Consider the following 23922-nt stretch of genomic DNA (forward strand, 5'->3'; position numbering starts at 1 on the left):
TAGATGCTTGCATGCCACATTTATTCTCAAAACTACTAGTGCTGGACAATAATGACATTTTCTGTTCTCGATTATCGGCTGTAAATTATAACAATAATCATGATTATCAGCTGATTAAATAAAATAAATAACACTTCTTGTAACGTGTCATGTTATTGCTAACTTGTTTAGCAAAAATAACACAACCAGATTTAAGTTTCTTTGGTAGCTTTTCAAATTTCAAAATGTAGGCTACACAATAAAAAAGAAAACATTGTTTCAAAAAATGCTTTCCAGGTCTTTTCTAAAGATAATAATGTTACCCTTGCCTTTTAGGACATTTGCGCCTCACAAAGAAGTTCAATGATGCTTACTGCTTCAATGCAGAGCTACTGTTACCCACTAATGTATCCTATTGGGTAACAGATGATAATATGATTATCGATAATAATGTCTCAACGCAATAAAATAATCAATGCAAAAACATGATCGATAACATCACAATAATCAATTACTGTTTCAACACTATAAACTACCAGCGCTATTACAGGAACTAGTTCACTGTGAAATTCATATTTTATGAATCTCTCTACATTTCAGCTTGAGTCTTCTGCTGCTCTTCTACTCTGCTGCTTCTTTAACCTTTTGAAAAATAAATAAATGCATCATTAAATACTGAGGAAAAACACAAACACAGATTTACTGTTGAACTAGTAATTAAAAACCTGAAACATGCTAGAACATAACACAGGACTGTTGCAAACTGTATACAGCATTTACACAACGCCTCATATCGTATATTGTATGTCTAAGACATTAGTTAAATAACTGCTATCACAATAAAAAATGTAACATTATTACTGGCTTGATAATTGATTATAGTAACAATGTCTGTCTGATTGACGCATCCACCTTGCATTCAGAAAACACTGTGATTCATTTGTTACTTATTATTATTATTATTATTATTATTATTATTATTATTATTATTATTTATTTATTTATTTATTTATTTATTTATTTATTTCTTATCAGACGCCCTTATCCAGGGCGACTTACAGTCGTAAACAAAAATACATTTCAAGTTTGTTACAAGTTTTTAAGAGTCTTATTTTACTTCAAGAAACAATAGGACAGATTTCATTTTTGAGTGTTGACCATAATACAGCAGGCTAGTTCTATTTGGTAAAGTATAAAGCATAAATGGTTGTTTATAAATCATATTTCATTTGCAGTACTACCTTTGCTAATGATTTTAATTGTGTTACTGTTCCAGAGTTCACTGTTTATGCCAGCTTTGTTTGTTATTGTGTAACAGACAAATCCTTTTGTGTCACTACCTGACAGCAAAGACTATACAGTCAGGCATGGACCCTGTTCATAGTATGCACCCTGAGGCACACCTCTGTTAGGTTACAGGTTACTTTATATAGTGTGTAACACTACACTCAAGAATAGAGTTCTGAGATGTAAACTGTGTTTCGGCTACTCCTTTGAGTAATCAGTAATTGTTTAGATATCTCATATCATAAAACATGGTGGTGTAGTGAGACTGTAGTCCAGAAACTGTGTGTGACATCCCGACCACTGTAATTTCATCTTTTAACTTACCTTTCCCACATCACGGGTTTTAGTCCTCAGCTTGTTGACCTGGGATTCAGCGATATCAGCGCGCTCCTCACTCTCCTCAAGCTCGTGCTGCACCTTCCTGAACCTAGACAGGTGGGTGTTGACTTGTTCCTCCTGAAAGGCAAATACAATGAACATGAACATTTGTTTTACTTGTGAGGGCCAGTGCCTATTAAATACATCAGGGGTTGAATTACAATGAAAAGTAATGTGTTACTGTCAGATCTTGTGACTGTGCATATCCACATGGACAGATTTAATTATCAGTTTATTTGCATCACAAAAGCCATGGATCATGTTTTCTGTTTATAACACATTCTCAGGAGCGTGCCGGAGCAATTGGAAACATAACTTGATAAGAACAATATGCACTAGCCAGTGTAAATGAACACTGAGTGTATCCATTTGAATTCAGTTTCTTAAAATCAAATTAACTAGTAGGTAAAGCTGCCATTTTAAATGTTGAATATGTTTTGACATACAAGTAAATAAATTCCTAAGAAAAAGGAATCACACTTATCATAAAATTTTAAAGACTATTTTGAAACTTTAAGAATGGTTTGTTAAAAAATGCTTTCAAGTTAAACATTATTAAACTAATCAACGCTCTTTAAAACAGCTGAAAAGGGTTTAGACCCCTAATCAAATAGGGGTTTAACCCTTTGCAGACCGTGAAGATTTCTACCCTTTTCAGGTCCGCCTGCCTTTCTAAAATGCTAAAGGTCTGAAGAGTATTAAGAAAATTACATTTTCAATCTCTGATGAAGGATACTCTACGAGTACCTATTTTGAATTTGAAAAGAAAGTTAAAAAAAAATGCAAATAATTACTGAACAATTTTCCTTGTCTCATAAATGCAATTTAGTGATCTCCTACCTAAATACTGTACTATTACCAGTGGTAGCCACAACCCTCAGTAACTAGAATCATAAAGAATTGAATATATTTTTATTTATGTTTATTTATTTATTTATTGTTTTCTTATTATTTAGTGTGTCCAATTAATATTTTACCCCTGATTTTCTCCCAATGTGGAATGTCCAATCGCTTTTCCCCCTCACTGCAGAAATTCCCCACAAGGCTCAAGCGACCTGAAGGCTCAGGGGGTGTCTGCCGATCCCACGACAAAGCCAGCTTCCTTTTTCACCCATGAACTTGAGAGCAGATGTCAGCAAGCTACCGACCTCTGAAGGATAAAGGCCAGCCCTGCAGGTGTCCGCTCTCAACTCGGGCACCTGGCCAACAGGGTTCGCTATGGTGCAATGAGGAGAAATAGTCTGTGCCGATTTTGCCATCCGAATCCTCGGGAGCGCCAGAGCCAATGCGACGCTCCCTTCGGAGATCAGCCTACTTCGCACAGCCAGGAAGCAAACCTGCACTGTATGACTCACCCTGCACACCATGCGACTGCGCTTCTTACAAGGTGAGCCACTCGGGGACCCCTACCCTGCATTGATTTGATTTAGATTTTAATATTAAATAGTTTAAAAATATCACCATGGTTTATTGACCCAACTAAGTCTTTTTGGTGGATTGTCTGAAGTCTGCTGAAGTATTTTATGTTTTAAAAAAAAAAAACATTGCATGCATATTTCATTGATTTAATTAGATAAAAGTTATAATGATATGTCTGCAAAGGGTTAAGGTTAGTAATTCAAGAAAACAACAATGTCCTAAAATAAGGGGATATATCAAAACAAAAAAAGAGTGACTTACAGCTTCCTCAGCCTGCCTCTTGTAAGCCTTCACTTTCAGTTGCAGCTTATCAACCAGATCCTGGAGTCTGAACACATTCTTCTTGTCTTCTTCAGCCTGCAGATAATAAAATAAAGAATTATTATTATTATTATTATTATTATTATTATTATTATTATTATTATTATTATTATTATTATTATTATGTACTTCCAACTGTGCATTATTTGAGCTTCTGAATTCTGGCTTGAAATGATAAAAAACAATAAAACACGACAGATACAAAAACATTATATTGGTGTATATCCAATAAACACTGTAAAATACCTACACCAGTGCAGTTGGGCAATGTCCTTACTGACTTGTATTTCGCATTGATTCATTCTGAATAGTTTAAACCCACCCAGATACCAAGTGGCAGCAAATTCCTACATTTTATTGGAGGATTGTAACACGCTGATGAGATTTACAATGAAATGTTCTTGCTCACGAGATATATATAATATAATATAATCTATAATATATATTACAGTACACATTGTATTTACATGATTGTGGAATTTAAAACAGAATTGCAAATTGTGGTGAAATCCAAATAAAGAAAAGAAGGTACAATTGAGTGTGCAAGTGCTGTCTAGTTACTATACATATTGTGATAGAAAGAAAAAACCATAGTAACCAAAAACAATAATTTCAAACAGTAAATAAAAGGGAAAGCTCCCCCCCAAAAAAAAAAAAATGAAAAAATGAAATGTTTGAAAACTGAAAAACAGAAGCCCTAATTATCAGTCTGCAATTCTGTCGAGGGTTTCAGGTGACATATATAAGAAATACATAATAAAAGGGAACTAGCGCAAGTGATTTATCAGTGTCACCAGAAACCTGAGAAAACTACATGTATTATTATGTTTTATTGCACTTGACTTTTTTGGAGGGTGGAGTTGGATGATTTCCGTGTCACTCAAGAGCCTCTGCTTTCAGAGAGCCATCACTCTAAACCAGCTAACATCCCACAGAGGGCATGTGGCTGAGGTAATCTGTAGGTAAAATTCTGTTGCTTATTATTTTTTTTAAGAGTGCTTGCAGTATTCTGCTCTTCCACAAATTCCCTCTGTCTTCTGCAGATACAACTTAAAATCACAGGCCACTGTTGTTTGTTTTGGATTGACAGTGTTTGTTTGTGTTCATGTACTGGTGGTAGAGTTTGTCTTTAAAACAACTGAGGCTTGCAGTTTTATCACAACCCTTATTATACATGAGCAATCTTATTATACAGAGGCTGCGTTCCACCACCGTGTATAAGACTGTAAAACACTGAAGTGTATAGGAATCTTATCGTTCACCATGTATGATTATAGCAGCAGTAGTTATAATAATAATAATAATAATAATAATAATAATAATAATAATAATAATAATAATAATAATAATAATAATAATGCACAATACCCTATGAATGCTGATACTTCATTAGAACTTTCAGAAGCTGGTGTATTACCTGGTAGGAGAGCTCCTTGGCTCTTCTTTCATATTTCCGGACTCCTTTAACTGACTCAGCACTACGTCTTTGCTCGGCTTCAAGCTCATTTTCCAGCTCGCGCACCTGGAAATTATTGTAAATATTAAACCCAGTTCAGTTTCTTGTACAAGGGAATTATTAGTCTGTATGTTCAGCTCACCCTGCTCTCCAGTTTCTGGAGCTGTTTCTTTCCACCCTTCATGGCCAGCTGCTCAGCCTCATCCAGACGGTGGGTCAGGTCCTTCACTGTCTGCTCCATGTTCTTCTTCATTCTCTCCAGATGAGAGCTGGTGTCCTGTTCCTTCTTGAGCTCCTCTGCCATCATGGCAGCCTGATAATTGAAGAAAGTAGATGAATGGATTCAAGTTATTTAGAACTGTAGCAGCAGTAGGAGTGGGGGATTGTAAGGGATTTAGCTACTGGTGCTAACCTCAATAGCTTGATGGTAGAGCTCTGACCCTGAACACTATAATCAGAAATGTATACCTTACACTGGTGTGTTGAATAGCTTGGTCACAATTGGAGAGGCAGACAGACATACGGACAGACGCTGTGACTCACATCAGTAATAGATTTCTTGGCTTTTTCTTCTGCATTTCTTGCTTCCTGGATGGCATCCTCTACCTCACCTTGCAGCTGAGAAATATCATTCTCAAGCTTCTTCTTGGTGTTGATGAGACTGGTATTCTGTCAAGGTAAAGGTTGTAAGTTGAAGAAAACTGATAAATATAAAAAGAACAAGAATTTAAAAACTAGGTGGGAAACAAAATCTTCCAACCTGGGAGTGCAGCAGCTGCACACGCTCACTGGCATCAAGGAGCTCCTGTTCAGCCACTTTGCGGCCTCTCTCTGTCTGTTCCAGGACAGCCCTCATCTCTTCAATTTCAGCCTGCATCAGGGTGTTCCTGCGTTCCACCATGGCAAGCTGTTCCTTCATGTCTTCCTGTCCTCGGAGAGCATCGTCAAGGTGCAGTTGGGCATCCTGGGCAAAACACAGAAATCAGTAAAATCATTAGGAACATTTTTAATACAATGGAAGTGTACTTTAATAGCTGCAATGACAGAAATAGTCCGCACCTTGAGTTGACCTTGGACGTTCCTCAGTTGTTTCTGAGCTTCAGCTGCTTGGCGGTTGGAGTGACTCAGCTGAATTTCCATTTCATTCAGATCTCCCTCCATCTTCTTCTTCACTCTCAGGGCATCGTTGCGGCTCCTAATCTCAGAGTCGAGAGTGCTCTGCATAGAGTCGATCACTCTCTGACTGTTTCTCTTCAGCTGTTCAAGCTCCTCGTCTTTCTCTGCAATCTTTCTGTCAACCTCAGACTTCACCTGGTTCAGCTCAAGCTGGACGCGAAGAATCTTTGACTCTTCATGCTCCAATGAGGCCTATACATTTTTTTTAATTAAAAAAAAGAGAAATAAAAAAATAAGCATTGTAAAAGTTGTTATAAACATGTCTGTGTTTACATTACTCCAATTGAAGGAAATACATTGGTTCAGCTACAGTAGCTTTTGTTATCACTGAATCATTAACATTTCTAAGGTAAGAAAAAAGATTGTTTTGCAATATCGTATGTGAAAACAAGACATCATGCTGAAGTCATCACCAATTATACAATATTTAATTTAAAATAATTGTACTTACATGAGACTGCTCCTATACCAATGTGGTGCAGGGATATATTTTTTAAATGTGTTCCAACAGCGTTGGTTACTTGAAAAATATTTGTTTAACAGTAGCACATGCAAACAGATGTGATAATAGTGAGCATATGATTGGAAATGACAATCACACCTAACAAGCTACCTTTTCCTGATGATAATTTTTTAATGTTTCATACTCTGCTTTACCTTGCACAGCTTTGTAAAATATGTATTGTTGTAGTTGCTAGGCGATCATGAAATGTATACTGGTAGTGTTTTATTATGGTATGCTTGCTTTGGGAGCACTCCGATATGCCCACTCTAATTTAATATAGTTTACCAGACTCACATTCTATTTGTTGTGTCTGTGTTTTAAATTGTAGTCCTTATGCAGACCTGTGGACCCAAATCCCTGTTTATAAAACATTTGTCAGATTGTCCTCCATAAAAAACTAACTAACCTTTATTAATGCTCAATTTCTGGGATATTTCAATGGACTCTATTTCAGTTCTTTGAATGTAAGCATCATTCACCCATTCTTGCATTTGCACATGTTAAACAGTAGGGGTGTGGCTATACTTGTATTTTCCATGTAATTACCAACACATATATTAATAAATGTTGATTTTAAAACTAAACATGTTGCCTTTCTCTCACCTTTACAATTGAGTAACAATCCATGGCAATTACATTCCGCTCTGAGGATTTAAAATACGTTTTGAAGCAACATTTTCTCTAATCCTGTGTGCTGACATTTTTACATGGCAGTAAACAGAATGAATATATGTTGCAAGACTAGCAAATAACTGATTCGTCATGTAAACATGACCTTTCTGTAGCCCTAACTGAAGAGCTAGAGCTGTGGAAACTGGGATATGTATTTCTTCGAGTTTAATCAGAGATTACATCTTGCCTAGGACTACAACCCCACAATGCAATGCAGGTATGACACATTTCTGAGGAAAAGGTGAAATCAAAATGATTTCATATCAAACGAATAAACAAAGGTAAAACAAATAATAACTTGGAAAATATGAATAGGTTTGATCATGACAGGTTCTATATTAAATCACACTGACTGTTACTGATTTATACCCAATAATTGTAAACGAGGGCGACCGAGCATTGTTTTGTGTTGAGTAATTAATAGGTTATATTCCATTTAATTAATACCTAACAATGTCTAATTTCTTAAAGGTAATGTCTCAGAAAATACAAGAGTTGGTACACCTGTATTAAACACACCACCATGTGATCTATTATTTTATATCTGGGGTGATAGCCATTGTTGTTTTGGTTACCAGGTGATCATGAAATACTGGTTTTGAGTTATGGGATGATTGCTTTGGGAGGACTCAACAATTGCCAATTTTGATAGATAAATCAAAATTATAGATCTCATGTGGACAGGCAGACCTGAATTCCTGCTGGTAAAACATCAGATTGTCCTCCATACATTTGTGATGTAAAGTTACTAATAGTTGGCAAGAGACACCTTTTAAATGGTTAATTGTTGGGATTATTCAATGGACACTATTTCAGTTCTTTAACGGTCATACAGCCTATTCCTATATATGTGTGTGTGTTTTAAACTAAATACCTTTGCCTTAGTATAGAGATAATGAAAATGGAGATGAGAAGGTGTGTGTTTTTAAAGAATTACCTCTGCTTCCTCCAAGGCGGTTTGGATTTCTGACTTTTCAGTTTCAATCTGCTTCTTTGACTTCTCCAGCTCATGAATAACCTTCCCACCCTCACCAATCTGTTCAGTCAGATCAGAGATCTCCTCTACAAGATAAAGAAGATGAAGAATGTTGTTAATATCAGAATCCAAGATTTAACTGGGTGGTTTTAATATATAATATCAGATTGATTGCAGGTTCTGAGCACATCAGAGCACTGTAAAACATGTGTCGACTATAACGCTGCTGGCTCCTACAGCCGGGAATGACACACTACAGTTTTTAGTGCAGGACACTGAGTAACAAATTGTTTAAAAATGGTAAATGATATTCAGTTGTCAAAACATGTTATTTGCACTGTTTGATACCAAACTCAGGACTCGTGTGGTTTATAGAGAATTACATGTCATAAAAGCCTACGCATGCTTTGCTTATATGAAATGTCACGCTATAAACCAAATTCAGTTAACAGTGTTTATAGTTAGGAGTGTATTCAGCATTTCATAGAGTATCAAGCACAAACAAATCCTATTGAATTCAAAGGGAGATTTATTTAATTGACTTGAAGGTTATTGTGTAGAGGGTCATTGTGTTGACATGATAATAAGTTGTACTATTCTCAAGCTGCTGTTAGGAAACTGCCCTGAAGTTTAAGAAAACTGTAGTCTTAAGCTTAGTTTCTGGCATGTTCTGTGATTCACAAATATCACAGATTTTACTTAAAACAGCAGCAGTTAATATTGTTGTCTCTACATGTTGTCTCATCATCCAATATCCTCACACAATTAGTACCATACAAGATTCCAGGCTTCTTGAAAGTGTGAAGTTCACCAAACCTCATCACATCACCAATAAATCTAAAAAGGAACAGCTTCGCATTCAAAATGATCATTTTTCTTTACAGTCATTATACAACGAATATTCTTACATACAGTAGTTAAATACTTACTAGAACAACAGTAAATGCTAAATTCCAGAAGATATACATATTTTTTATCTTTGATACAGTTAATTAAATTTGAAATATTTAAATCATGCAGCTCTATGCAATGTGTTCAATCATTTACCGGTAGTGCATAAGTAAAGCAAACCTTTGCTGTATCTCTTTGTAAGTGCTAAAAATATTTACATTATTCCTTCAGAAATGGGGATTTTCACAGCATTCTCTACATTTCCTTGGAATCTTATAACCTTCGATGACCACGACAGGGTGTTGAAGTTGGGACTCACGCTGTAAGTTCTTGTTCTCCCGTTTAAGGGTTTCAAGGTGGTCCAAAACTTCTTCATAGGAGTTCTTCATCTTGAAAAGTTCAGTGCTGAGAGAGCGAGTCTCTTTCAGTGCAGCCTCCAGCTCTGCCTGGCCTTCTTCAAATTTCTGCTTCCAGTCAGCTAGAACCTGAATGAATATGTGTCATAAATATACATCAATAGATTTCTGTTAATAGTCCTAGTAGCTGATTGATCTCAGAACTTTGTCAAGTTTGGTCTTAAAGGATCCAAATGATTCTGCCTCAACAACATGACTAGGTAGTCCATGCCATCCCCTCACCACTCTCTGTCTGAAGTTGTTATATATATATATTACATAGATATTTGGAGAGTTTGAGCCAGGAATGCAATAGGGGCCAAGTGTGCAAAAATAGAGGAAGGAAGGGTCATAAATGATGTCACTACAAGCGCGTGTGTTGAAAGTTATAAAACTGCATTGAATGTATTTCTCGGAGTCAGTTGATCTCGCTGTATCCCGTGGCCTATAACTCCATTCATTTAAAATTATTATTTCTAAGCTGTACAAATAAACATATATTTGACTTGGATAATTTTGTTTATCAGTTTTATTTTTTAATACACAGTCCTAAGTCTATTTCTGCTTATTTTCCGACTAAGTCGCTTGTCCTTGTTACTGTACCATGCTTAAAGTATTGATTCGGGTTAACTATGTCAACTCCTTTGAATTCAGCAAACTAATTCAGCTCTGGGATTGCAACAGGTTTACAATAACAATATGAATGTTCTTTGTTTTCAGGAGGAGGGGGGTTGCGGTTCTCCAAGTACACAGAGTTTTTGATTTTTTAGTTTGTCATCATTCTTAACAACCTAAAACAATCAAGAAGTTCATGCTAATTCTAAAACAGCACGTTGGCCAGTGAAACAAACAGGTACACAATTAAACTAAATGGAAAACTATTCAATCACACCTGCAGAGTGAAGTGATTAGTGTGAGAGTCTTTTAAATACATGTATAAGGGGAACCTTTCTAGATTTAAGAGATAACTCATTGTCTGTTTTACTGGGCATTAATGATCATTCGTGCCTGTAAAACACATTAATCTACTCATCAACGTATGTGTGAGAACAATCAATCCTCCAGCTGTCATTATGTATTTGTGGAAAACTGATGGTCAACAGCAGACAATATCTTATCCCTCTATAGCTGCCTTTGTGATAAACATCTTTTTGGTACCTTGTCAAAGTTTCTCTGCTTCTTGTCAAGAGCAGAGGCTTGTGCATTTGCTCTTTCTACATCAACCATGAGATCTTCCACTTCACTCTGGAGTCTCAGTTTTGTTTTTTCCAGAGAGGCACACTTTGAGTTCACAGCCTCAATGTGTTCCTCAGCATCTTGAAGACGTTGTGCTAGCTTTTTCCTGGGAAAAGTGTTCAAGTACAGAAAACGGTTAAAGAATGATAGAATTTAAATGAATATAAAGTTGTAAGTTAACTATGATTATTTACTTTGCTTCTTCAAGCTCCTCCGTGCGCTGGATAGCATCAGTTTCATATTTTGATCTCCACTGAGCCACCTCACTGTTAGCCTTTGACATTGCACGCTGCAGCTCAGCCTTGGCTTCCTGCTCCTCCTCATATTGCTCACGAAGCAGGTCACAGTCATGGCGGGCAGATTGCACACCATGAGCCAGGGCAGTCTTGGCCTTTAAAGAATTATGGGAATGTTACACATTACATTTAAAAGACAAAAACACTGTATATAAAAAGGAAGGAGACATGTATTACTTTTGTTTCTTCCTCAATGTGCCTCTTGAGCTCCTCAATTTGCTGAGTGAAAGCCTGTTTTCCTCTTGTGAGCTGAGAAATTAAAGATTCTTTCTCTTCCAGTTGGCGAGAGAATTCACCTGAAGTAAAAATATTCATAGCTATTTAAAAACAGTCCTTCCTTTACAACATGTAGAATAACATCATGCAGTAACTGCAGTAAAAGCATACCATTCTCTGTCAGGAGACGGGCTCTTTGAGCACTGATGTCATTGATCTGACGGATATTCTCATCGTTCTTCGTCTTAATTTCACTATATTGGTCCTCCAGAGAACGACACATCTTTTCCAGGTTTGCCTTTAATTAAAAGTTGAAAAAGATGTGTACAAGAACTCAATTCTTTATTGTATATTGAGATCACACACTTGTGTTGTTTACCTTGGATTTGGCTACAGATTCCATGTTGCTGGAGAGGTCATCAAGTTCCATTTTATATTCACTCTTTTCTTTCTCAAGCTTCTGTTTCACACGCTGGAGGTTGTCAATCTGTTCTCCCAGTTCCGCCACGCTGTCGGCTTGCTTTTTGCGAAGAGCAGAGGCAGTAGCTTCATGCTGCAGAGTGGACTCCTCTAGGTCACGTCTGAGCTTCTGAAACTCAGCTTCACGTTTCTTGTTCATTTCAATCTGAGCTGAAGTTGCACCGCCGGCTTCCTCAAGCCTTTCACTGATCTCTTCAAGTTCCCTGGAAAGATCAGCTCTCTGCTTTTCAATCTTTGCCCGAGCAGCTCGTTCGGCCTCAATTTCTTCTTCAAGTTCTTCAATGCGCGCCTAGAAAATAAAAAATGAATTAGCAGATGAATTAAACATTTATAATCATTTCTCATCTGTGAATTAAAAGATTTTGATTTCCGCAAAATACCTGTAGCTCCTTAATCTTCTTTTGAAGTTGAGCACCCAAAGCTTGTTCATCTTCAATTTTGCTCAGCAGTTGACTTGTTTCAAAGTCCTTCCTGTAAAGTTTAAATATGTATATGTAAAATGAATATATATATATTACATGGTTATTTTTTTAAACATCCAAAGTTTATTTAGGATATACATTTTACAAAATACAATCTTACTTCTTTATCTTCTCATCTGATTGCTGCTTGTCATTTTCCAGATCCATTATGGATTCCTGGGCTAGTTTCAGATCACCCTCAAGCTTTCTTTTGGCTCTCTCAAGGTCCATACGGAGTTTCTTTTCTTGCTCCAATGAACCTTCAAGCTAAATGAAAGAAATAGCAAATTATATTATATTAATATGTTTTATTAAATTAAACCCCATTGAGAGTCTGCACCGTCGGCTTCACTCACATCGTCCACTTGTTGTTCCAGCTTAGTCTTTGCTTTGGTCAGAGTGTTGACTTTGTCCTCCTCTGCTTGCAGGTCATCAAGGGTCTGTTGGTGTGCCTCTTGGAGGGCTTTCTTTTCCTTGGTTAATTTTGCAAGACTTTCATCCTGAGCAGCCATTTCTTCAGTAAGGTTTTTAACCTATATGAAAGGGTTAGAAACCAAACAAATGGATGTATTTGCTGTCCAGTTTTTTCAACAAATAATTTTATGTCATTTGTTAAAATCCTAACCTTATTTTCCGTGGCATGCTTCTCCTTCTCAACTTTGGCCAATGTAAGCTCTAGGTCATCAATGTCTTTCTTGAGCTCACTGCACTCATCTTCCAGTTTTCTTTTCTTGGCAGTCAGCTCAGCATTCATTTCCTCCTCATCTTCCAATCTCTCAGTAATCTCTTTAACTTTAGCCTCAAGCTGGATTTTGTTTTTGATAAGCCCTTCACATCTTTCTTCAACATCAGAGCGACTTTCCGATTCCTGTTAAGACATTGTCAAAGTATTGTTATCAACAAATGTAGATTTGAATGCATAACTTATTTAGTGCAGCACATTTGCACAATACTGAGAATACCTGAAATGATTAGCAACAGCGAAGTTATTTGTGGTGCTCTCATCCCCAGCAATCTCCTGAGATATCAGTTAAAATGGGCCCATTCCCCACTTCCAAAAATGAATCTTCATTTCTGTGCTTTAAATACTGAGTCACTACATGGCACTAATAATGGGATCATGCTGATGCAAACATTGCCACCCATTTAATAGTAGGCAACTGTAACAGAAGACACTTTATTAAATCCACAGAGAGCATCTTTGCTAGAGATTGGGATTCACTGTCTCAACAATTGAATTTTGTTTTCTAATGTATATTTTCTCATCTTCACTGGCTTCTTTCCTGTAAATAACCAATCAGCGGCTGCCCCTATTGATTGACATGCTTTCAGCCTGTAACTTGTTTTAGCCCAGAAAACACTATTGAGGTGAAATGACCCAGGAAGTGCAAACAGATAACCAGAGAATACGGCTTAGAAACTGAGAGCTTCCAGCTTCATGTTTTAAATAGAAAATTCCTGTGTGCTATAATGTGTTTCTTTCAAAACTGCACGTTTGTGGCCTATGTTGCTAATGGAAGTGCTTGAATTACATTAAGAGAAAGTATATAAAGTAGTTAATAAAGTTCAATTATAACCTGTCTTCACTTAATTGAGTAACTCTTAATCAATACTGTACGGTGGGGCCCATTGTGACTTAATACTTTTTATGGGTCTCCACAGTCTTCAGATAGCGGGCTCCTGTCCATAAAGTGTACTTATTTAATGCATAAGAAGACACTTTAAATCTAGTACATCATTCATTTCTCTAGGTTGTGACTAAATTAGACATCGAAAGTAACATCATGTATGTGGACTAAAAAGCCATAGTACAAAACAGACTCGTACCGACTGGACTTGAAGCTGCAGGTCATTCTTTTCCTGCATCACAGAATTCATTTTCTCCTCAAGCTCCTTTCGTTTTGCTTCTGCTTTGGCCAGATTTTCTTTGCACTTTTCAAATTCTTCCTTCATGTTGGCCATTTCCTTTTCAGATTCTGCACTCTTCAGGAGTGGCTTGATCTTGAAGTAGAGCTTCATCCATGGCCAGTGTTTCACATTCATGAATGAACGAATGTTGTACTGGATGGTGAAAATTGACTCCCTATAATACAAGAACAAGGTAATAACTTCAGTTCTAGACTACTTCTATAATTATTTTATGTAAGTGCACATGCTGACTCAATACTACATGCAATATGAATAATACAATGCACGATCTGGCTACTTCTTAAGCTAGGCTGTTGTGAACAAGATCACTACTAAATTTTAAAAAACAAGCATGGGGAACCGTTAGATAAACTGATTTTTGATTCTATTGAGAAACAAGGGGTGCTGTAGTCATGACTGTAATATTAATACCTGTTAAGCCCTGCTTGCAGTCAGATTACATAATTGCATTGATCTGGAAAGTTATTTATTTATTTATTTTTTAAAATTATCTCCTGAAGTGGTGTGGGATTCAGAACTGTTCTAAATGTTTACAATTTGCTCAGTAACTCAAATATATCAAGCAGTTCAAATGTTTTTGCAATTATTCCGAGGTTACAGTATTTCTTCATTCACCTCCTTTCCATCATCTTTTGGAATTCCCTTCTCATCAGAAACCCACGACAGAGAGCCTGGGTACTAGTGACGAGTGCGGCCAATTTTTCATCTCGCATCTCCTCAAGTACACCCAGCAAACCAGCTTTAAAGAAGACCTGTATTCAAGAGATTTAAGGTAAAATATGGTTTTGTCTCAGCATGGCACAGCATTCAATTAAGAGAAGGGAGTTCACTTAATCAGGTAATAAACAAAGAGTCTCTATCTTGAAAATGATTGATTTTCATAAGTGTAATGTGGTTTACATTGACCTTTAAATGAATTGTTACTCTATGTGACAGGTCGGAAGCCCTGCAGATGGAAAACAACAAAGAGAAATTCCAGTCAAGGCACAGCCCAGCCTGGAAAGAAGAGAGTTGTTTTGTTTAAACCTATTTTGATCTTGTTCCTGTGTTTTTGTTTGTTCATTAATAAACATGCATATCAGCAATTGCACTACAGCTTCCCGAGTCTGAATCTCAAGGGGGCTCTCAACACACTTTTATTAATGAAACAAGCAAAAACAAATAAGCACAAGAACAAGAACAAGGACCACAATAAAAGGCTTAAACAAAACAAATCCCTACTATCCAAGCTTCACTGGAAGTTCCCCTTTTAAATGCCTCCTGTTCAGGCTGGGCATTCACCTTCACTGAACCCTCCTGCAAACACAGGATTTGGAATCCATTTTGTACCATGTGGCTGGGACATGACTGATGATCAATTATCAAATCAAGACATGGCCAAATTTCACATCTGTATTTGGCAGGGATGGAATTAACCCTGTCCCTGCCAACCTTAAATACAAAATACACAATCTTTATTTACAGACACAAACACACCATTTACATGTGCAGGGCTTCAACCCTGTTACACTATCCAATACTATTCTCAAGGTGATGCTAATTGTAAAGACATATTATGTGTACTAACCTTAGTGTGGCCAAATTTATACTCCTCGTGATTTACATCAATTGATCCCAAAAGCTTCTCTGATGCTTTCTTGTTGTCCATGAACTGACCCTCAGGTATAACACTTGCATTTAACACTTTGTATCTGTCAAAAATAGCAAATACATGTGATTATACAAGTTTAATAGCTGCACAGACAAATGTAAAAGAAAGAAAACATATTAATGAGAGGGTAAACTCAATGGTGTTGATACCTTTGCTTGAAGTCACCATATAAGATTCTGCTTGGAAATCCCTTTCTGCAAATTCTGATACCTTCTAGCACACCATTGCATCTCAGCTGGTGGATAACCAAGAAGTTTTCCATTAAACCTACAATTAGAATTAGAAGTGTGTCACAAACTTATTTTCAAATCATGATACCTGTCACAGACATACATGATCATATTATAATTACCTGGAGTCTTTGTCTCATTGGGAATTAAGCAACGCACAAAGTGTGGATGGGTACTTCTTAAGTTGGTCATCAGTTTGTTCAAGTTCTCCTATAGAGTGACAAATATATGATATATTTAACATTTGTAATTTAATAACTAGCACAGACTTTAAATGGTGGGAGGATCAGAAATAAACTGACAAGACTGCAGAAGAGAAAGCAAAAACACATACCCTGAAAAGAGCTGACACTGTTTGAAAGGAGCCACCCTTCTTCTTCTTTCCACCCCCCTTTGCAGCAGCAGCCTCTTTAAATACAAAGAATAATCTTCAGACTGATAACATAAAAATGATTCTAAAACAATCTTTAATACTCCAAGGTTGATTCCTAGCATCTGTTCCTATTTCTAGGGGGGTGCTTGAAATGAACAAGTGTCTACCTGAAAAGAGGGGTAATAATGCTGTTTTTCTAAGATGCATTGAAACACATTTAGATATTATGAATAACAATAGCATTTAGCCTCTGTCAAAAAGGAAAACCACTCAAAGCCCTAAACAGCAATGAACATTCAGTATAATAATTGAAAGTGTTACTGTAATGAAATGAGTCACACATAATGTGATTTCAAAGGTGAATGAAGGTATGGCATTTTTCAAGCACCTGCAGCTGGAAAAGTGGCATAAAGGTTGGCCAGGAGTTTCACGGATGATTTCTGGTACAGCCCCACTACAGTGTCGTTCAGTGGGTCCTTGTTCTTGTCCAGCCAGCCGGTGATGTTGTAGTCCACAGTGCCAGCATAGTGCACCAGGGAGAAGTGGGCCTCAGCTTTCCCTTTGGCGGGTTTAGGTTTCTGGAAGGCGTTGCTCTTGCCAAGGTGCTGGTCATACAGCTTGTTCTTGAAAGAAGTGTCTGAGGCCTTGGGGAACATGCACTCCTCTTCAAGGATGGAGAATATTCCCATAGGCTAGTGGAAATTAAGATGTAAATGTTAGAAATAGTATAGCGAGAGGCCAAGGATGGTGCAAAGATGATTATGTTTTTACAAACCTTTTCAATAAGCTCAATGCAAGCAGCCAAGTCCATACCAAAGTCAATGAACTCCCAAATAATCCCTTCTTTCTTGTACTCTTCTTGTTCCAGTACAAACATGGTATGATTGAAGAACTGTTGCAGTTTTTCATTGGTGAAGTTGATGCACAGCTGCTCCAAGCTATTGTACTAAATACATGTATGAAATATTTGAATATTAACAATAGCAATAATAAAACAAAGTAGTAAAAAATATATCAGCAGTATGACAAATTAAACTTACATCAAAGATCTCAAATCCTGCAATATCCAGGACTCCAATGTAGAATTGTCTTGTCTGCTTTGTAGCCAGCATCTCGTTGATACGGATAACCATCCACAAGAACAATTTCTCATAGACAGATTTAGAGAGAGCACCAACAGCATGATTTACCTAATAAAAGATGACAGATTAATTGTTAAATGAAAATAATATGAAGTTGAATTCTGTGCAATGTGCATGGAGGTTGAGAGCAAACACATTACCTGGGGGACAGTCTGCCCCTTGGTCACATATTCATTCCCCACTTTCACTCTCGGGAAGCACAAGGCTTTCAGCAAGTCAGCTGAGTTCAGTCCCAACAGATAACTGACTTTATCAGCCACTGAAATAAAACACAGAATCATGTTAATGACATCTGGTAATCTTCGATGTTTAAATGGGTTGATATCGTTAGAATATCTACATCTGTATTTCATAGCTGATAGCCCATGTGTTTCTCAAACTCTTTTTAACTGTCATGTAAGCTGAATGTTTTGTGGTGTAAATGTTTTGGGCTGTGTAGGGCATTTGTAGAGAATCACACCTGTTCAGTAATCAGTCAGGTTGTTTTAGTTTCCAACTTTCTATTATTATTATTATTATTATTATTATTATTATTATTATTATTATTATTATTATTATTATTATTAATTAGTCATTTAGCAGATGCTTTTATCCAAAGTGACTTACAAGAGACCAGGGTGAGAACTATGCATCACAACTACTGCTGCTGCAAAGTCACTTACAATAGGACCTCGGTTTTACTTCTCATCCGAAGGCTCATGATACAAATTAATGTCCCATCAAGTACCAGAATAAAGCAATAGCGATATCTTTCACTCTCGGCTAGCATAAGGCTTGCAGCAAGTCGGCTGAGTTTAGACCCACTAGATAACTGACTTTATCAACCAGTGAAACAGAAGATATTATATTTTCTGTACTTTGCAGTTTAGATCCTAAATCCATTTTAATATATAAATTGATGTTGTAGTTACATATTATTGTATTGAAATGTGTAACAAATGATCTTACGCCAAATATGGTACATCTATGAGCAGGAACAAGCAGTGCTTTCTTTAATATTGTGATTACATAGGAAGTAATTATATAGAATATAATGTCAATGAAAAATAATGCATATTCAGTTTACTGCTATATGAAAATTAACATGAATTAAGATAGATATGATAAGAATAGCAAATGCTTTTAAGTATGATTTAAAGCACACATATTGCCTGTGCTTGTAAATCAAAGTTACCTTCAGTGCCATCTGGTTCAGCCTGCTCCTCACGCTGCTTCTGCTTGAACTTCATGTTACCATAGTGCATCACCGCACCAGTTAGTTTGTAGATGCCCATTTTCTCTTCATTTGTGAATCCAAGAATGTCAATGGCAGACTGGATAATAAAAAGAACATTAGGCACATAAAAGGGTAACAAAATCATTAAACAAAGCTAGTTGATGGAACTTACATCTGTGGCATCCAACTCCTCTTTGTCGTCAATGCTGGCGACGGTGATCTGCCCTTGACTGATCATAGGGAAATCATAGGGGTTGGTGGTAATGAGAAGCATGTCTGGAAGGAAGAACAGCAACAGCAACACAAAATTGATTATTTCAAGACAGACAGATCAATCAGCCAGTTAACAGAATGATTTCGTTTCACCTACCAATAAGCTCTGGCTTGTGGTTGGTCATGATCTGATAGAAGATATGGTAGCTCCTTTCTTCTTTCAACTGAAACGTGACTCTGGATTTTTCCAGCAAGTCTGTGATGAATAAGTATTACAGTCAGAATTTGAATTGTCTAAAACTAAGACACAAATTTAAAGAGATACTTCAGTAGAAGAAATAAACGTACATGTCTCAATGTCCGCAGAAGCCAGTTTTCCTGTTGCTCCGAAGTGAATTCTGATAAATTTACCCTTAATGAAAATAAAATTAAATCACATAAATATGCTAATACGCGGTTAATGGTTTAAGAAAGTCCTAACATGTAGTAATATAATGGAAACAAAAGGGTTGGCACTTACAAAGCGAGACGAGTTGTCATTTCTCACAGTTTTGGCATTACCAAAAGCTTCCAGCAGAGGGTTAGCTGAAATGATCTGATCCTCCAGGGTTCCCTGTATAAGACACAATCCTAGAGTTAGATAATGGAACTGGAACCCATTGAATGTTCCGTACTATTTGATGTCAATGGCAATAGTTTCCAACCTGGATTTTTCCAGGAGCCGGCTCTTTCTTCTTCTCACCACCAGCCACTGCGATTGTCGCAAAGTACTGGATGACACGTTTGGTGTTCACAGTCTTTCCTGCGCCAGATTCTCCACTAAATAAAACAGAAAAACATGTTAAGATGATATTTCTTGAGAGGTTTATGTTTTAATAATGTTTGTAATTATACCCATACTTACGTGATCAGGACTGACTGGTTTTCACGATCTGTAAAGGTAATTATATTAAGAATTTGATTAAAGATGGTATCTGAATTATTATTTAGTTTAACTGATAATAATGAGTAACAGATCCAGTGTGGGGTCACAGTAAATCAATGTCCATATTTTAATTTCTTTCCCCTGTCATGATATTAGAATTTACAAAAACAATGCTTTTCATAACTCATTCCATTTAGGATCAGAACTGCATGATATAAGATCCATTACTACACCAAAAGGCATGAGATATAGAAACAGAAGGAATTAATTTAATGTACTTACCCCAGATAAAATCAGCTTGTTTTTGAAATACTTACCAGTAAGCATGAACTGATAGGCATTGTCAGAGACAGAGAAGATGTGTGGGGGAGCTTCCATACGCTTCTTGCCTCTGTATGCATTAACACAAGACTGGTCGTACACTGGAAGCCACTTGTATGGATTCACAGTAGCACAAAACAGCCCAGAGTAAGTCTGAAATTGTACAATGGAATATTACATACAGTTCATTCATAAGAAAATAGTCTTTTGATTGTATTTATTTATTTTGTATGAACACTCTTACGTAGATCATCCATGCGGCATAACGCTCTTTGAGGTTATACAGCACAGTTGGTTCACTGAGGTGGGTCATCATGGCCATGTCCTCAATTTTATCATACTTGGGAGGGTTCATAGGGTAGACGTCATCTTCTTTAACAGTGACGGTCTGAAATGCAAAAAAAGGAAAAACTTAAATCCTGAGAAACAAAAGTTTTTGAAAGGCAAGGGTTTAATGCATCATACATATTTACAACACAATTGGAGTAAATGCCTATGTACATTTATAACTATTTTTATGTGTTTCATATCAAGATATTATAATTGCTGGTACTCAGAATATTGGGGTATATCCTCACTAATATGCAATTTGCATGTATTTTTAAACAAAATGTCAATGTTAGAAAACTATAAAAAAAAAATAAGGTTATCCACGTAATTGGAAGCATTTCTCTAGTATAAAGAAATTGCATGCTACCCAAATAATGGGAAAGAGCAGGTTACCCTTTTTTATACAATGCAGTAGTAAATAACAGAAATCTAAGACATAAGAAGATGCTGTTTTTACTCTAATGTGACTTACTTGTCCTTCCAGAGTTTTTACAGTGACTTTGCCACCTTCTTTACTCTGGATAACACCTTTTAAGTACATCTCTTTGGCATCTGCTACGTAGCAGGCAGTTTTTGCATCAAAGGGTTTGCTTTGCGCCTCAATTCTTTCCCTCTCGGGTTTCCGGAGGTAGATGGCCGCCGCCCCGTATATCTGCATCTCTGCGTCCGTACTCATGATGACGGTTTACTGTGGGAATGCATAATGAAAACAGTAAACTGAACATGTTGGTCATTATTATATCTGGAGTACAGAGTACAGCTGGTGTAACGAGTTAATTCAATTGTACATCAACGACTTAGATCGTGGGATGGTTAGCAAATGTGGCAAATTTTTAGATGACACAAAGCTTGTCACAGTGGCTAACATGCCTTCAGCCACCCAAGGACTCCAAGAACATGTGGCATTAAAGTGATGAATGCCAGTCACAAAAATGGAAGATCCAATTACCAAATGGGCGGGGTGGGGGGTATAGAACTGGAACAGGCTCACCAATGATCTTATTAGGGCAGCAGTGTGGAGTAGTGGTTAGGGCTCTGGACTCTTGACCGGTGGGTCGTGGGTTCTGTCCCAGGTGGGGGAACACTGCTGCTGTACCCTTGAGCAAGGTACTTTACCTAGATTGCTCCAGTAAAAACCCAACTGTATAAATGGGTAATTGTATGTAAGATAATGTGATGTCTGTATAATGTGAAATAATGTATAATATGATATCTTGTAACAATTGTAAGTCGCCCTGGACAGGGGCGTCTGCCAAGAAATAAATCATAATAATAATGATATCATTCACAAGGCAGATTTTACCAATATTCCTTACCTTCCTTCACAACACACGCAGGAAGATGATGATTTTAATAGTCCACAGTACTGCAAATAAAAAGAGAAAAGCAATTTATTCATCCTGTTATAATTTTTTTTTTATCTTGCGCGTTCTGGACTTCCCTAAGCATTTATTCAGTGACTAAAACTCCCGGTCACTGTAGATAACTCTCAACAGAGGTTTTCACTGGAGTCCAGTAGACCACTGAAATGAAGACAACACGGCAGTGTTATAAATCCCAATTAATATTAACATCATCAACCAAGGGACTTAATATTGAACATAAGAACATAAGAAAGGATACAAACGAGAGGAGGCCATTCGGCCCATCTTGCTCGTTTGGTTGTTAGTAGCTTATTGATCCCAGAATCTCATCAAGCAGCTTCTTGAAGGATCCCAGGGTGTCAGCTTCAACAACATTACTGGGGAGTTGGTTCCAGACCCTCACAATTCTCTGTGTAAAAAAGTGTCTCTTATTTTCTGTTTTAAATGCCCCTTTATCTAATCTCCATTTGCAACCCCTGGTCCTTGTTTCTTTTTTCAGGTCAAAAAAGTCCCTTGGGTCGACATTGTCAATACCTTTTAGGATTTCGAATGTTTGAATCAGATCGCCGAATAGATTCAATTATTTTAGCATACGACATTAAACCCGGGATAATTCTGGTTGCTCTTCTTTGAACTCTAGAGCAGCAATATCCTTTTTGTAACAAGGTGACCAGAACTGAACACAATATTCTAGGTGAGGTCTTACTAATGCATTGTAACATTACTTCCTTTGATTTAAATTCAACAGTTCTCACAATATATCCGATCATCTTGTTGGCCTTTTTTATAGCTTCCCCACATTGTCTAGATGAAGACATTCCTGAGTCAAGGTCTTTTTCATAGTTCCCTTCTTCAATTTCAGTATCTCCCATATGATATTTATAATGCACATTTTTATTGCCTGCGTGCAATACTTTACACCTTTCTCTATTAAATGTCATTTGCCATGTGTCTGCCCAATTCTGAATGCTGTCTAGATCATTTTTCATGAGTGAAGTTTTTATAGATTAAAAAAAAGAAAAATGATACATATTTTTTTCTAACTTAACATTCCCTGGCAGAGATGAATCCCAGAAGTTTCATATACAATTGTAAAGCTATGAATATGGCTTTGGCATACTTATTTAAATTCAGAATCAAGCAAAGTTTCAGAGTTTCTGCATTTTGAACATCTTTATATGAATAGGCTGCATATGAACAGAGAACTGAAAGTCAGTTGCTAAACTTAATTACTTACCTCTTCTTGTCTCGTCAACCTGCAGTTTTACTCCACAAATTCAATAATTTGCTATATATTATATATATATACTTTTATTTTTTGTTTTAATGTATTGAAAGAGTTTTCATTATTTTATAAATTCAAAATATCATTCTCTTAAAAATCTAATTTATTTTGCAAATGTTTAATAAATTAATTATAAAAATGTGAGATACATCTATGTGTTTATCTATTTATATCTGCTTTTTAAAAATCTTCTTTGTTTTAGGCTAAATAGATTCAGTTCTTTCATCGTGTTCTACCGTTTAACAAATTAGTAATCTGCACGACTTCATTATGTCTGCAGATTCTTCTTCCAAGCATGTAAACACTTCTGTCCTAATCATGTTTAAATGCTAATCCATATATGTTTCTAATATTAACATATTCACTCTGTATTAGTAGCTGTGCTGCTTATTCTAAGGCTGCCATCAAAGTACAACTTACAGAAAAATACAGACACTTAAACCTAAAGCAACTTACCACTACTTGACATGCCTATCAGTGAGGGTGAAGGCTCTGCGCTTCTGGTTTTATTAAGAACATTTTGCCAGCCCAGCAAAACTGGCTGCTCTATAAGGTCATGAAACTTTACTCACTAAAGATACCCACACACCCATATGAAACTTTATTCCATTTACTATTTGCGTGTGTCCACAAGATTTGGCTAAAGGTTATGATGATAACACAATATTTATTGAAACTGATCCAGTTAAGTTTGTTATTTCATATGATCTTCTATTTATGCCTCATAGGCAGGTCATATTGGGGGTTAGATGTTGTGCCATTAATGACTGAGGCCCCTATCGGATTTATCAGGGTAAAC

The 23922-nt window shown here is 36.7% G+C and overlaps 1 protein-coding gene across 1 annotated transcript; it reads right to left on the bottom strand.

The window, feature by feature from the left end:
* LOC117962996 (myosin heavy chain, fast skeletal muscle-like) lies at positions 1 to 23614 on the bottom strand. Its single transcript, XM_034914603.2, has 41 exons — positions 23580 to 23614; positions 21791 to 21840; positions 20947 to 21162; positions 20389 to 20532; positions 20141 to 20297; positions 19803 to 19830; positions 19603 to 19717; positions 19419 to 19511; positions 19247 to 19310; positions 19056 to 19154; positions 18858 to 18961; positions 18644 to 18782; positions 17610 to 17728; positions 17368 to 17517; positions 17103 to 17273; positions 16716 to 17019; positions 16289 to 16362; positions 16077 to 16164; positions 15874 to 15991; positions 15641 to 15764; positions 14689 to 14825; positions 13972 to 14227; positions 12770 to 13012; positions 12501 to 12677; positions 12266 to 12411; positions 12064 to 12154; positions 11583 to 11972; positions 11375 to 11501; positions 11165 to 11283; positions 10886 to 11082; positions 10614 to 10797; positions 9380 to 9545; positions 8131 to 8255; positions 5900 to 6208; positions 5601 to 5804; positions 5384 to 5509; positions 4983 to 5153; positions 4802 to 4906; positions 3325 to 3420; positions 1591 to 1722; positions 1 to 621 (listed from the first exon to the last, which is right to left on the bottom strand). The coding sequence occupies exons 3-41, from the start codon at positions 21148 to 21150 to the stop codon at positions 601 to 603; spliced, it is 5817 nt and encodes a 1938-aa protein (XP_034770494.2). The 5' UTR covers positions 21151 to 21162; positions 21791 to 21840; positions 23580 to 23614; the 3' UTR covers positions 1 to 600.
* Positions 23615 to 23922: the final 308 nt, after the last annotated feature.

This window comes from Acipenser ruthenus, chromosome 58, assembly GCF_902713425.1.
Source record: "Acipenser ruthenus chromosome 58, fAciRut3.2 maternal haplotype, whole genome shotgun sequence".
NCBI lineage: Eukaryota > Metazoa > Chordata > Actinopteri > Acipenseriformes > Acipenseridae > Acipenser > Acipenser ruthenus.

What these genes read in the sequence shown, in the direction of transcription:
- LOC117962996 (XM_034914603.2), bottom strand. Translation starts at nt 21,150, where the DNA reads ATGAGTACGGACGCAGAGATGCAGATATACGGGGCGGCGGCCATCTAC. An exon ending in AGGGGCAGACTGTCCCCCAG is followed by an intron (nt 17,518 to 17,609) that starts GTAATGTGTTTG and finishes ATCTTTTATTAG; the next exon opens with GTAAATCATGCTGTTGGTGC. An exon ending in GGAGAACAAGAACTTACAGC is followed by an intron (nt 8,256 to 9,379) that starts GTGAGTCCCAAC and finishes TTTATCTTGTAG; the next exon opens with AGGAGATCTCTGATCTGACT.